The 15982-nt window shown below is 40.4% G+C and overlaps 1 protein-coding gene across 2 annotated transcripts in view; it reads left to right on the forward strand.

The window, feature by feature from the left end:
* Bbs5 (Bardet-Biedl syndrome 5) overlaps positions 1-15982 on the forward strand; it is a 42226-nt gene that overhangs the window by 263 nt on the left and 25981 nt on the right. For both annotated transcript variants that reach the window (XM_013030735.1, XM_013030742.1), the window contains exons 2-7: positions 701-783; positions 4280-4345; positions 6431-6480; positions 6593-6720; positions 7582-7717; positions 13119-13214. In XM_013030735.1, the coding sequence (XP_012886189.1) occupies positions 701-783; positions 4280-4345; positions 6431-6480; positions 6593-6720; positions 7582-7717; positions 13119-13214 (559 nt within the window). The remainder of the gene's footprint in view (positions 1-700; positions 784-4279; positions 4346-6430; positions 6481-6592; positions 6721-7581; positions 7718-13118; positions 13215-15982) is intronic.

Here is a 15982-nt window from a genome sequence, read left to right on the forward strand (position 1 = left end):
CCTCCGCGGGTTCGCGGCCGGGCCCAGCCCAGTCCCGCCGTCCCCGGCCTGGCCCACCCTGAGGAGCCTTCAGGATTGTGGACCACCCGGCGCTGGAACGTTCTGACAACCGAGTGAACTCGTGTGTGTGTGTATGTGTGTGTGTGTGTGTGTGTGTGCGCGCGCGTGTGTGTGTTTAGCATGAGCTTGTGAGATAGGCCCCCTACCATTTGACAACCAAGTGAACTGGGTGTGTGTGTGTGTGTGTGCGCGCGTGTGTGTCTGTGTCTGTGCGTGTGTGTCTGTGTGTGTGTGTGTGTGTGTGTGTTTAGCATGAGCTTGTGAGATAGGCCCCCTACCATTTGACAACCAAGTGAACTGTTTGTGTGTGTGTGTGTGCGTGTGTGTGTGTCTGTGTCTGTGCGCGCGTGTGTGTGTGTGTGTGTGTTTAGCATGAGCTTGTGAGATAGGCCCCCTACCATTTGACAACCAAGTGAACTGGGTGTGTGTGTGTGCTTGTGAGATAGGCCCCCTACCGTTTGAACCATGCCTCCTAAACAACCTCGGAGTTCTTGATTCACTTTTTGCAAATGCCTGAGCGCTCGTTGCTGTATAATTTATACTGTGAGCTGTTTGTATGCATAGGTCTCTTCTCATCCCTAAGTAGATCCTAAGCAGATGGAGTTCAGTTATAACATGAACACTTTTGTACTTGCTTTAGACAAATGAAAACAAGGCCTGGAGAAGTCCTCATTGATTGTTTAGACTCTATTGAAGATACCAAAGGAAATAACGGGGACAGAGGTAAGCCTACTTTTAATGAATTTTATATTTACACATGCAGATTCTTATTAGCTGGAAAATAGATGCACTCGCATCATATGCAGATGTAATTGTAATCACAGAAAATTTAAACCCACAGGATTTTCTTAGAATTGAGTAAAAGAGAGAGTAGCCTTTAAGCTTACAGCCAGAGAACAGGATCTTCCTCAACTTCAGCCCATCACTAAGTCCTGCTCTGACATCAAAACCTTTATCCAGCGAAACTGTTAAAACTCCAGGAGGAGCCCTGTTTGCAAGTGTCATGGGATACTTCTGATCTGACACCCCAAAAAAGGATTTGGGAGGCAGAGGCCAGTTGCTTATGCATGTAATCCTCGCTACTCAGGGGGCTGGAATCTGAGCATGGCAGTTTGAAGTCAGTGCAACAGGAAAGTTGGTGGAACCCTTATCTCCAATTAACTACCAAAAAGCCAGAAGTAGAGCTGTGGATCAAGTGGCAGAGTGCTAGTCCTGAGCTCACAGGAGGATGAGGAGGGAAGAGGAGGAGAAGGAAGAGGAAGAGGAAGAAACTGAGCAGCAAAAGAACATGTTGTCACTACCAGCTCTGGGTAGATCCTGTCAGTGGCTAGAGCCTATCCTTAAATGAATGCTTAGATCATTTCTGAAGTGTTTTCTGGCATCATTCAGGCCAAGGCGAGGGTAAATTTTGGAGTTTGGACAGCAAACATAGTCTTGGTTTGTGCCTTTGAGGGTGAAACAACAATTCCACTGTCACAATAGCTAATCTTGCTGAAATTTGAATTGACTTGAAGAAATCAAGAAAAAATTTTGTTGTTCTTATACAGATTGGCAAGAATACTTACATACAGACCATCTTCCAGTACAGACAAAGACTGTGGGCAATAGATCATTTTTGACTTATCAAATAATAAGTGCGGAATACTTTGGAGGAGGGATGAAGGAAAATACTCCCCAGCCAAAAAACTGCATCACAGTGCGTGAAACCCTACTTTTAGTGAAAACAAAACAAAATATATTTGGATATGTATGGGCATGTGTGCACTCAGAAACCTCTGTTTAAATGAAACTACAGAAGTATCCACATTTTCTGGGTTAAAAGGTGGTAGAAAAGAAAAGAAGAATCTTGCTTTCCAAACATCTATATACTTTCCTTTCCTAGCAGTTTAACAACTAAGTTAAGGCACTGTTGGGTCCAGAGCCCCTATTTTAGAACTGTAAGTACACTAGAAGATTAGCATGTTAAATCCATTTTCAACTCCAGTACACTGCCACGAAATGATCAGATTAGCTTTGTGCACTGAAACCGTGTGAGAATGAAACAAGGGCAGTGTTTGGAAGATTAGTGTTATGAAGATTAGAAGAAACAGGGACAGCAAGTGTTTGGAATGTCAGAGGGAAAAATCTAGGCCTGAAACACTGGATTTGAAGTTATAGGAAGAGAGGGGGTCCTTTCAGAGAAAAAAAGGCAGCAGGGGAATCAAAGAGACTTCATAGAAGATACATCAAGAGAAAAAAAAAAAAAGATTTGGTTGGCAGTTTTCCAGGGATACTCTAATAGAAAAACATTAAACATTAGTGGATAACCTCGGTTCATAGCCTAGTTGCACAGACAAAATATTGTCTTAAGAAAATGATAAACCAATTTATCCACAATTTGCATGTATGTTTGTGTGTCAGTACTAGGATTTGAACTTAGAGCCTTGAGTTCTCACTTTGCTTTCCACTCAAGGATGGTGCTCTACCACTTAAGCCATATCTCCACTTCTAGCTTTTTGCTAGTTAATTGGAAATGAATCTCATGATTGATCATCAGATCTCAACCTCCTGAGTAGCTAGAATTACAGGTGTGAGCCACCAGCACCCAGTTATGAATAAAAAGTCATAAAAGTGAGTTGCGGAACATTAAACTATAAAGCTTGGCACCATAGTACACACCTATAGAACCACCTACTTTGGGCTCATTTGGCCTAGACAACAAGATCCCATCTCAAAATAAAAAATTTTGTCCTTCCAGGTCCAGCACCTTGCTCTACTCCTTTCCCCTGGACCTGGAAAGATAGCTTGTTTTGCTTACATCAAAAGATTGTTCTTTGCCTCTGGCTTCTGTTTAGAAGATCAAAGGGAGGCCTGAGAATCTTCCTGGGTTCTCTCTGACAGAGAGGCTGGCTATGTCTCCTCTCTATAATCAGTCTGTTCCCTACGGCTTTTGTTCCTTCCAGATTATGTAAACTGCTCTATGCTTTGAGTTTGGGAAGGTAGCAAGTCTGCTGACTCACCTGTAATTCTAACATTCCATCCTTACTTGTAATAAGTCCTTCTGCAAATAATCTTCATTATCCTCCCTTGAGTGTCATATATTTTCTTCTTGAACCTCTAAAAGATGCACTGCATAGTCCTCTATGATGTAGGAACCATACATACACTCCATCCATATTGGGTTACTTATTATTTGCCAAACAATATCTAATTTCCCAAATTTTCCTCTGAGATTGCCTTCCTTTTAATTTTTTTCAGAACCTCATTTTTCTATCCCAGCTCACTCTGATACTCCTGTAAGCCTACTTTATTTTATTCTTTATTTTTATTTTTTACTATCTTTAAGTAGTTGTACAAAGGGGTTATCATTCAACATGTCAGTGTATGAGTACAATGCATCTTGATCAGTATCATCTGTTTTGTCATTCTTTGCCAAGTTCTTCTGACCCAGTAGGCTTTCAAGGAAGAAAGATTATAGTAAACTACTCATCACAAGAATCCTGTGGGAAGTGGAGCTGTGGCTCAAGTGGTAAAGCACAAGCTGTGAGCATAGAAGCTCAGGGACTGTACCCAGGCCCTGAGTTTTCAAGCTCAAGGACTGGTATACACACAAACACACACACACACCCCTATGGTTATAATTTGTTGGATAAATGTATTTAAGAAGTTCAGTGTGTTTTGTTAGTTCAAGATCTCTTAAAATTATTGTAATGTGCAACTATATTGTAAATCTCTAAGACATATAATTTACCATTTACTCTTTTGCTCCCCTTTTGGTCATCTGTACTATAGAGCAGACTGTATTCTACAGGACACACTTTGAGAAACGAAGCACATCTAACTTTGTACTTTTGTATGAGAGCATCGGAGTGATGCTAATACTGAAAAGTGCAAAGATTTCAGCCTTTTCCGTTAACTAAGTTGTGTACCTAAGTATATGGTTAATTTAAATGTGGACTTGTAAGACAGCACTCATATGACAGGGACTAGTGTGTACATGTTATTTTAGTGAGTGCTTTTATAATTATACCATGTGTCCATATATAAGAACTAAGGGCATCTTCTAACAAAACAAACCAAGCTATTGGCTACAAATACCTGAATACTTTCTATAGCTGTCACTTGTTAGTACCTAGAACAGATGTACAGGAAAAACAAGTTTTGTATTCCCTTCATTTTGTGCTGCAGATATGAGTCCTTTCTTAAGCTAATCAATTTCTTATCATTTGTTTGCTTTTAGGTAGACTCTTAGTAACAAATTTAAGAATTATCTGGCATTCTTTGGCATTAATTCGAGTCAATCTTTGTAAGTATCCTCATTAGATAAAACTCTAAGGAAAATAGAATCTTTCATCAAGGAAGGTGGGTGGCAGATTTTAATATTAAAAAAGCTATACTATGGCTGGGTATTATGGCTTATACTTTTTTTTGGGGGGGGTCCAGTAGTGGGTCCTGAACTCTGGGCCTGGGCACTGTCCTTCAGCTCTTCAGCTCAGGGCTAGTGCTCTACCACTTGAGCCACAGCGTATGGCTTATACTTGTAATCCTAGCTTCTTAGGAGGCTCAAATCTGAGAATTTAGGTTCAAAGCTGGCTCAGTCAAGAAAGTCCAAGAGACTCTTAATCTCCAAGTAACTACCAAAAAAAAAAACCAAACAAACAAACAAAAAAACCAACCAGAAATGGCTCTGTGGTTCAAGTGGTAGAGCACTAAGCACAAAAGCTCAGGGACAGGGCCCAGGCCCTGAATTCAAGCCCCAGGACCAGCACACACATAAGCACACATACACAAAGCTATACTATGAAATATATAGAAATCTGAAGTCTGACCTAACCACAGATTGCACCATAATACAAAAGAAATGTCCTGTTATTTTTTTTTTCTGTTTCTTACACATATATGAGACTAGTGCTTTTGTATTGAATGTTTTTTTTTTTTTGTCCATCGTGGGGCTTGAACTCTGGGCTTGGGCACTGTCCCTCAGTTCTTCAGCTCAAGGTGAGTGCTCTACTGCTTGAGCCACAACACCACTTCCTGTTTTCTAGTGGTTTATTGGAGATAAGAGTCTCACAGACTTTTCTGTTCGGGCTGGCTTTGAACCATGATCCTCAGATCTCAGCCTCCTCAGTAGCTAGGATTACAGGCGTCAGCCACTGGCACCTGGCTTTGTTTTTGTTTTTCTCTTAATAATTTTTTTATTGTGAAAATACCAAACAGAGGGGTTACAATTATATGAGCAAGGTACTGAGTACACTTCTTATCAAGCATTGTTGCCTCCTCCTTTGTTTCCCCTTACCATCCCTGCCCTCCCATCCCCCCCCCACACCTCTTGTTTTTGTTTATCTTTGTCAGCTTGATATAGAAGAAGAAAACCCAAAGAAAGGAGATTTAAGTCCTAGTGAAAATAGTCTTCATTATTGTAAATTGGTATCACTTACTTTTTAATACTGTTTTAGATGATCCAGTTAGGCTTTTTCTTTCATTGAAGGGTGCTATATGAGTTTGAGAAATGCATGCACCCTTTCTCTGGTTTTATGAGTATTTTTGTTGGTTCAAAGAGGCAGAATTGACTAGTTTAATTAAAATTTGTAATTCACAAAAATGTTAAAGTATTTCTTTTTTTTCTTTTTCTTTCTTTCTTCCTTCCTTCCTTCCTTCCTTCCCGCCTTCCTTCCCTTCCTTCCTTCCCTCCTTCCCTTCCCTCCTTCCCTTCCTTCCTTCCCTCCTTCCCTCCTTCCTTCCTTTCTTTCTTTCTTTCTTTCTTTATTTATTTTTGTGCCAATCCTGGGTCTTAAACTCAACACTTTGTGCTTTTGCTTGGCTGTTTTGCTCAAGGCTGGTACTCTAGCATTTGATCCATACCTCCATTTCCAGCTTTTTGCTGTTTATTTAGAAATAAAAGTCTCTTGAATTTATTTGAGGAGACTAGCCTTGAACCTCAGTTCTCAGATTTCAGCCCCTTAAGTAGCTAGGATTATGGGTGTGAGCTACTTTTGCCCAGCTGAAGTTGTTTTTTTGTGTATGTCTAATTTTTAAAACTATTTAAAAGTTCTGTATTTTGGGAGGGTGGGTCAGTCAAGGGGCTTGAAATCTGAGCATGGGCGCTGTGAACTCTGAGCATGGGCACTGTCCATGAGTTCTTCAGCTCAATGCAAGCACTCTGCCACTTACCCACTTCCGCTTTTCTGGTGGTTAATAAGAAATAAAAGTCTCACCAACTTTCCTGCCTGAGCTGGCTTTGAACCATAATCCTCAGATCTCAGCCCACTGAATAGTTTAGGATTACAGGCCTGAGCCACCAGCACCTGACGTATATATTTTTTACAATAGTATTTTTCTCAGCTTATTAGATCATGTTACTTACATTCATTGTTGCTTTTTTAAATTTTAGCTATCGGTTACAACTGCATATTGAATATTACAATAAGGACTGCTAACTCTGTAAGTCTGAGAAACCTTAGTTAATGTTTGTTTTGTTAGTTACTGTTTGCTTGTACTTTATGTGAGAACTTATTCTTCAAATCTGAACTTTTAAATAAATTTGTCCTTACAGAAATTACGAGGCCAAACTGAAGCTCTTTATATACTAACAAAATGTAACACTACTCGCTTTGAATTTATATTTACAAATTTGGTTCCTGGAAGTCCTAGACTTTTTACTTCTGTGATTGCAGTACGCAGGTATAGTAATAGTTTGTTGATTATTGTATATTTTTAAGTTGTATGATATAAAGGTTTAGAAGACAAAGTTTAGAAGTTATGATGATACCTTTTTCCAAAGCTTCACAGCAGATATCCTGGAGCTATTTAGTAGAACACATTTCATTATCATTTAATAAGCTCTCTGAAGGAATTTATGGAACATGTAAGACACCAGACATTTTAGTGCATACCAATAATCCCAGCACTCAAAAAACAGAGATCAGAAGGCCCATGGTTTGAGGTCAGCCCAGGGAAAGTTTGCATCTCCTATCTTAACTCAGGAGGCATGGATCAGAATGTTGAAAACCCTAACTGAAAAATACCTAAAGCAGAAAAGGAATAGGAGATGGCTTGATTGGTAAAGCACTTGTCTTGTAATACATGAGGCCTTGAGTTTAAATACCAGTACTTCCAAGAAAGAAAAAGAGGAGGGAAGGGAGGTAAGAAAGAAGGAGAGAGAGAGAAATCTAGGCTAAGATTACAAAAAATATAATTGTTTCAATTTGAATTTCATAAATATATCATTTTCTGGAAGTGGTGCTGTGGCTGAAAGTGATAGAGTACTAGTTTTAAGCAAAAGAGCTCAGGGATAGCGCCAAGCCCCCAAAATAATAATTATATCATTTTCTGCCCTATATGTCACAAATAATTCTGTTTCCCCTCAGGCTCTAGGGTTACAGATGTGCACTACCATAGCCAGTTGAAATTTTTTTTAATTTGCCATAATATGAAATGTATCTAACTTTATACACACACACATACACATTAGTAGATAAGTAAACATAACCTAAGAAAACCACATTCTCAGTTTGGATTAGTCTTTTGTTTGTTTTTTTATAGGGCATATGAAACTTCTAAGATGTATCGTGATTTCAAATTGAGAAGTGCATTAATTCAAAACAAGCAACTAAAGTTGTTACCACAAGAGCATGTTTATGATAAAATCAATGGTGTATGGAATTTATCCAGTGATCAGGTATTGTGCAAAAAACTAATGAACTTTTGGAAATGGTGTTTTGGCAGTCATTTTTTTCTACCATCATTAAGTTCTTACAGTGAGAATTATAGCTCTGGATAAATTAGTGTTATAGCTCTTGATATTAGGTAATATTCTGGTTTTTATGTTCTTTTCAGCAATCTCAATTCTGTATAGAATTGAGAGCTACAAATGGACCTTTGAGATCATCTAGTTCACTCTCCTTCACTTTCATACTTGAGAAACTCAAGCTTGCAAGTGTTAATGTAGTCTCACATGCATAGTTTGTCCCAAATCCTTAGTTTTCCTTATACTACACAGCCCTCAACTTCTTGGTAACTCAACATTAGTGGTGGAAGAACCAGAGAGTGAACAGTCACAGAGCCTTCTAATTTTATTTCATCTTCTTCTAACCCCTAGGTTTGTTAGAATCTCACTATGTAATTGAACCAGGCCTCACACTTGAAATCATACTGCCTCTGTCCCCCAAATGCTGGGATTATAGTCATGTACCACCATACCACCATGCTCAGATTTAATCTGGTCTTTAGAGAACTAGTCATATTATTTACTGACTTTTTTGCGGGGGGCAGGGGGGAAAGGGGGGGAAGGGATCCAGTTGTGGGACCTGAACTCTAGGCCTGGGCACTGTCCCTCAGCTCTTCAGCTCAAAGCTAGCATCCTACCACTTGAGCCACAGCGCCACATCTGGCTTTTTCTTTTCACTTATGTGGTGCTGAGGAATTGAACCCAGGGCCTCATGCATGCAAGGCAAGCACTCTACCTCTGAGCCACCTTCCCAGCCCTACTGACTATTTTCTCAGACAAGATCTTGCTATGTTCCAGGGTGGCCTTGAACTCAGAATTGTCCTGCCTCAGCTTCCCAGTGCTGGAATTGCAGGCATAGTCTGCTATGGCCAGCTCATTTGGTGACTCTTAAGTCTACCATTATAGTTTTTCATTTTCTCTTTAAATTATGATCAGTTGGAACATGTGAATAATTAGAAAATTTTCTCTCTTACTAGGAATAGCTTTTAGGTTTGTGTGTGTTATGACCTAGATGAGACTGCTAACCCTCTATGGATAACCTTTGGTATTTTGGAATATAGAACTTGGTTTTCTTAGTAGTCCTTGGGTTTGTGCTCAGGATTTTGTGCTTGCTAGATAGGTGCTCTACCACTTTTTGCTTTATTTTTCAGATAGGGTCTTGTGCTTTTGCCTAGGCCCAGCTACAGACCACTTCTGCCAAATGCCTCCTGCATAGCTGGGATTACAGATTACAGATGTGTGTCAACCTCAACTGGCTTGTTAAGATGGGAATATCACAATTTTCAAATGATATATAGATATATATTCTTTACATTTATCCTTTTTTTTTTTGGGTCCGGTCGTGGGGCCTGAACTCTGGGCCTGGTTGCTGTCCCTCAGCTCTTCAGCTCAAGGCTAGCGCTCTACCACTTGAGCCACAGCGCCAACTCCGGCTTTTTACTTTTTGCTTATGTGGTGCTGAGGAATCGAACCCAGGGCCTCAGGCATGCAAGGCAAGCACTCTACCACTGAGCCATCTTCCCAGCCCTACATTTATCCTTTTGAGAAAAGGATATATATGAATATATAATATGTTATATATAACATATTAAGGACATAATACATAAGATATATATACTACATATAATATAGTATATATTTTATGGGTTTTTTTGTGGTTTTTGTGGGGGGGTGTTGTTTATTGGTCCTAGGTCTTGAACTCTGGGCCTGGACGCTGTTCCTCAGCTCTTTAGCTCAAGGCTACCACTCTACCACTTGAGCCACAGCACTGCTTCCAGTTTTCTGATAGTTAATTGGAGATAAGAGTTTCACAGACTTTCTTGCCTGGGCTGGCTTTGAACCATGATCCTCAGATCTCAGTTTCCTAAGTAGCTAGGATTATAGGCGTGAGCCACCAGTGCCCAGCTACTATATTTTATGTATAATGTATATAAGATATATTTTTTGGGGGGGTCTGGTCTGGGGCCTGAACTCTGGGCCTGGGCACTGTCCCTTAGCTCTTCAACTCAAGGCTAGCACTCTACCACTTGAGCCAGAGCGCCACTTCCGGCTTTTTTCTTTTTGCTTATGTGGTGCTGAGGAGTCGAACTCAGGGCCTCAGGCATGCAAGGCAAGCGCTCTATCACTGAGCCACCTTCCCAGCCCAAGATATGTATTTATATGTTAAGGATATAATATATATTAAGGATATATATTACATGTATAATATATTAAAAACAAGGATGTTACCAGGTATGGTGGTACAAGCTTATAATCTTAGCTACTTGGGGGGCAGAGGTCTGGGGATCAATATTCAAAACCAGGTCCAAGAGTCCTGAGACTCCCATCTCAGCCAGTGGCTGGACAAGCTGGCATGTGCCTGTTATCCCAGCTATGGGGGAAGCATCATGGCTGGACACAGTGGTACATGCCTGTTATTCCCAGTGACACAGTATGAGGTTGAAGCGCAGGCATAAAGCAGGACCCTTCCTAGAAGATAACCAATGCAAAAGGTGCTGGAGCGCACACACAGCTCAACTGATAGAGCACCTGCCTTAGCAAGCTTGAGGCCCTTAGTTCAACCCAAGTACTACCAAAAAAGAAAGAAATAGGATGCTATTATCAATTTAAATTTAAAAAATAATGAAATATGACCTTATATATTTTAAGAAATATTTGGGAGGTTTACAATTGTGTTATCTAAATGAGAGGAAACAATGACCTAAAGAATTATTACTTACAAATGTAGACTCAGCATTGAAAAACTGAACATGGACAGAGAACAATAGCTAACCTTTTTATATAGTATTTATTTACATGATGAAAGGAAAATATATGCACTGTACATGTTTCTGTTTATAAGTGAGGAATAGGTCATCTTTTTCTGGTAGTACTAAGGTCTGCACTCAGGACCTTGTGCTTGCTAGGTAAGCACTTTACCCTGTTCTCTAAGTCCTGCTTGCTTTTTTGATAAAATAATAATTTATTACCAAAGCAAAGGGCAGTTTAGAGAAAAACCAACCACTTTAACAGGGACAGTGCACATCAAAGGGTGAGACAAGCAGTTGGAGTAAAGAGTCTGGGGCAGCTTGGAGTTTGTCAGTAGAGTGAGGATGGGATTTACTAGGTGTAGAGATATCAGGGCCTTGTCCTGTGGCCTTTCCCAAATGGTTTAGCCACTGAACGCAAGTTACCCAGGTATGGGAAGGCCTGTGCATATGCATTTGCACTTCTCTGCCTTCCCACTGATTCTCTTTGTCTTTTCCAGTTTAACCTTGAAATAGGGACTGGGCTCCATAAGAATACAGGACCATTATCTTAAAACTATAGGGCCGGGGCTGGGAAGGTGGCTTAATGGTAAAATGCATGCTTAACATACATGAAGCGCTAGGTTTGATTCCTCAGTACCACGTGCACAGAAAAAGCCAGAAGTGGTGCTGTGGCTCAAGGTAGAGTGCTTGCCTTGAGCAAAAAAGCTCAGTGCTCAAACCTTGAGTTCAAGCCCCATCACAGGGGGAAAAAAAAAAACACCTATAGGGTTGTTTTCACCTTGGGGTTTTCCTTTTCCTGCTTATGCCTACCTATATACCTCTGATAACATTCCCTTGGAAGAGTTCAGTATCCTGAACTTTTTCAGACATACAGGTGGTGAGGTCAGTCTAGCTGATCTCAGCTGACAGAAGATGATGTGAGCTCTCAGGTTCTAGAGGCCTGTCTGCCAGGACTCAGGAAAGTTGATTGGATCAGGCAAACATTGCTGAGAATGCGCCTTTCTCTGTCAAACCAGCCAAACTATAGCAGTCACAAAACAACCTGCCCTATGTTACCCAAGGGTGAAAGATGCTGTGGGAAGATGTTTGTACTGTACTCTAGCCTGGAGGTAAGAAGTTGAGCAAATATGTAAAAAAATTAATACAAATAATAATATTAGGAGCAGGGAGCAGGAGCTATGGTCAAAGGTATGCACTGGATGACCGTTTTCTCCAAATCGATTAGGTGTAGCCTTGCCAGGATAGGAAAGCTGTTTGTGCTCGAGGGTGGGGATAGATTCACTTTGCCTCCTGTCACAAGAAGTTTACCTGTCAGTCCTGTTATTCCAGCAATCTAAGGTGACTGAAATGACAGTGTGGAGACAGAATGTCTGCAGGTCAGTGAAGAGTTGCTGCTTTCTACCAAAAGCACTTAAGTTTCTGTTACAAACCCCCTTACATTTAAACATTTCTCACTCTTGGGGGAAGTAGGATGTTGAACAACCTAGTTTCATATATTTCCAGGCTGTGGATAAACTAGTATATAAATAGAGGATAATCTTCAAGGGCTAGAAAGAGACTGTTGTTTAATCCTAAAGATCACACCATTATAAAACAGAATACAAGGAATACAAGAGGGAACTAAAGTCAGAAAATACAAATTTGCCTTCTGTCAGAGTGCTTGGAAGGGCTTTTGTGCCAAATAACTGCACAAGAATCCCTTCTCCAGAGTTGAGAATGTGACTTAATAGTAGAGTGCTTGCCTAGCATGCATGAAGCCCTGCATTTGATTCCTCAGCAACACATAAACAAAAACAGCCAGAAGTGGCACTGTGGCTCATGTGGTAGAGTGCTAGCCTTGAGCAAAAGAAGCTCAGGGACAGTGCCCAGGCCCTGAGTTCAAGCCCCAGGACTGTCAAAAAAAAATCCTTTCATCATAACTTCTCAGCTTTAGTTGAGAAGTTGGCACATGTGACTACATTTTTGCTGTTCTCTACAGATCAGACTGTCCTAGAATTTGGTATGTGGGTATGTAGGCTCATCTCAATCATGATCCTCCTGTTTCTACCTCTCAAGTACTGAATTACAAGCATGTACCACCACCATGCCTGGTAGACTCCATTTTTATTCTGACAGCATCCTCCAGTGTCTTCAGATAGTTCCAGAGAGAATGGCCTCTTCCTTTGAGATATGGAGTCTCTTGGACTTTTCCTTCTGGGCTGATCTGGACCCATGATCCTGCAACCTTAGCCTCCTGAATAAGTAGGATGATAGGTGTATACACTACTGTTGGGTGCCCACTGTGCCCAGTGTTGGGTTGAGAAGAGGTCGTGCAAATTCTTCTGCCTAGGTTGGCCTCAAACCTTGATCCTCCTGTTCTCAGCCTAGGATTATATGTGTAAGTTTTAACTATACTGACAGTTAAATGATAAATGATTCCACAGTCTAGACTCATAGTCATCTAATTATTTTGCTATTATATCAGAAGCATTTATACTCCATAATACTCAGATCTTATATTAATCTAATGCTGTGATATCAGAATTATTCCATGTTCTAGAAAATAAAGATTAAGTATCCAAACAAATCATCATTGACTTATGATTCATTACTGTCTTTTGCAGGGAAATTTAGGAACATTTTTTATCACCAATGTGAGAATTGTGTGGCATGCAAACATGAATGACAGTTTTAATGTCAGCATCCCATATTTGCAAATTGTAAGTATATACATTTTGGTTACTTATTTAAATGTATAATAACTAATATAGTTAATAAATAGTCCATAGGACTGTTGGAATTAGACAAATTCTTTTTCTTTCCCATTTTTATGTGGCACTAAGTTATTAGCTAAGAGCATACTTTTTAAATGTTAATACTTTACCATTCCACTAGAAAAGATATAACTCTATTTATATTCAAGGAAAACAGCATCATTATTAACTTTCTACTAAAAAATAAATGCATTGGGTTTTAAATTTTTAAATAGTTAACTAAGTTTTCTTTATTGGATTCTGATCAAAGGTCTTTAGCCACTAAAGTTTTCTGGAACCTTTCTGTGGAGCAGGTAGGTTTGGACTTCTTTGGTTTGGACTTAGCACACTAACTCATATACTTGCTGTTGATTTTTCTTACCACTTTCTGCTCCAAACCCTTTTTAAGCCAGAATGAATCCACTGGTCTTATAAATGAGCTGCTTTCATTCTATTCAATTAGACTGCAACACAAGCTGGATTCATTCCACAGGTTTACTGAAGGAATCAAAGTGATTTTTAGTGCTAATACTTTTAGCTTAAGTTCAATTAAAGCTGCTAAAATTTAGAATAAGAACTCACTACATCTGAGACCAGTTTGTTTTGGAATAGATTTTTTTTAAAAAAGAGCATCTGGGCCGGGCACTGGTAGCTCACATCTGTAATCCTAGCTACTCTGGAGGCTGTGATAAGAGGATTGTGGTTCAAAGCCAGCCTGGGAAGAAAAATCCATGAGACTCTTATCTCCAATTAGCCACTAGAAAACTGAGCTCTACTGAGAGTGGAGCTGTGGCTCAAAGTGGTGGAGCACTAGCCTTGAGCAAAAAGCTTAGGGAGAGCAACCAGGCCCTAAGTTCAAGCCCCATAACCAATTAAAAAAGGGGGGGCTGGGAAGGTGGTAGAGCACTTGCCTTGCATGACGGAGGCCCTGGGTTCGATTCCTCTGCACCACATAAGCAAAAAGAAAAAAGCCGGAAGTGGCGCTGTGGCTCAAGTGGTAGAGTGCTAGCCTTGAGCTGAAGAGCTGAGGGACAGCGCCCAGGCCCAGAGTTCAGGCCCCATGACTGGACCTCCCAAAACAAAACAAAACAAAACAAAACAAAACCTAAGCAGTCTTATTAATACTTTTTGAATAGATGCAATATATGTGATATTTAGAAGATGCTTTCTTTTTCTAGTCCTGAGACTTGAACTCTGGGCCTAGGCACTGTTTCTGAGCCACTTTTGCCCAAAACTAGTGCTCTACCATTTGAGCCACCGCTCCACTTCTGGCTTTTTTTTTTTTTTGGCCAGTTGTGGGGCTTGAACTCTGGGTACTGTCCCTCAGCTCTTCAGCCCAAGGCTAGCACTCTACCACTTGAACCACAGCACCACTTCCAGCTTTTTCTACTTATGAGGTACTGAAGAATCAAACCCAGGGCCCCATGCATGCCTAGCAAGCACTCTACCACCCCCAACTTCTGGCTTTTTCTGTTATTAAAGAGTCTCAGACTTTCCTGCCCAGGCTGGCTTCAAACCTCAATCCTCAGATCTCAGCCTCCTGTGTAGCTAAGATTATAGGCTTGAGCCAACAGCACCCAGCTGAAAATGCTTTTTTTTTTTTTTTTGGTCGGTCATGGGGCTTGAACTCTGGGCCTGGGCGCTGTCCCTCAGCTCTTTAGCTCAAGGCGAGCGCTCTACCACTTGAGCTACAGTACCACTTCCGGTTTTCTGGTGGTTTATTGGAGATAGGAGTCTCATGGTCTCTCCTGCCCAGGTTGGCTTTGTACCGCAATCCTCAGATCTCAGCCTCCTGAGTAGCTAGGATTACAGGCGTGAGCCACCAGCGCCTGGCTGAAAATGCTATTTTTTAAAAGAGAATTCTTGGGTGATATCCAAAAAGAAATGTACTCTTTTTCCTAACTTATATAAACTGTAATCCCTCTGTATATCACCTTTATAATAACTAAAAAGAAAAAACATCCTTAGCCAATGAGATTAATAATGCTTTACAAAATATTCCCAAGCCTATTTTTTCCTAGCTAGTTTGATTTCTGAGTTACTTTAAAATATCTGATCATTTTTTATTCATTTGCCAGATACTAAACATCTTCTCTGGGCTAAGTGCCAGAAATAACAATCCTGAATCAATACACCATTCCTGCCACTAAAGAGCTTTCAATCTGGTGGAGGAAAACAATACATAAATAGTCAATCATAGATTTCAATAGGAAGAAAATTATTTCTGGCCACCCAAAGAAATTCAATTTGTTTTATTTTACTTGTCATGCTGAGGATCAAACTCAAGGTCTTGTGCATATTAGGCAAGCACTCCACTGCTGAGCTATATCTCCAGCCAGAAATATGAGAAATTGTAATCAGATTGCGTTTGTGTGTGCTAAAGCTCACTTAATCTAACCTCTGTCATGCTAAATAATTACTGATTAGTAAACAACAATGTGCTTTCTGTTCTTCAAATAAAGTATTTTTGCTGTGGCTGTTTATTCAGAATAGAGCAGCCAAATATGGCCTGTGGAGTGAATTCAGCCTAACCGAAACAGCTTGCAATCTGATACTATCACAACTTGTCTCTGCAGTAGTCATTCCCTAACTTTGGCTCTACACCTCAGCCATGGTCCTGACTCGTGGTGTGTGTGTGTGTGTGTGTGTGTGTGTGTGTGTGTGTGTGTGTGTGTGTGTGTGTGTTTGTTCTACACCTCAGCCATGGTCCTACACCTCAGCCATGGTCCTGACTC

Source organism: Dipodomys ordii, unplaced genomic scaffold, assembly GCF_000151885.1.
Source record: "Dipodomys ordii isolate 6190 unplaced genomic scaffold, Dord_2.0 Scaffold5, whole genome shotgun sequence".
In the NCBI taxonomy this organism is placed as follows: Eukaryota; Metazoa; Chordata; class Mammalia; order Rodentia; family Heteromyidae; genus Dipodomys; species Dipodomys ordii.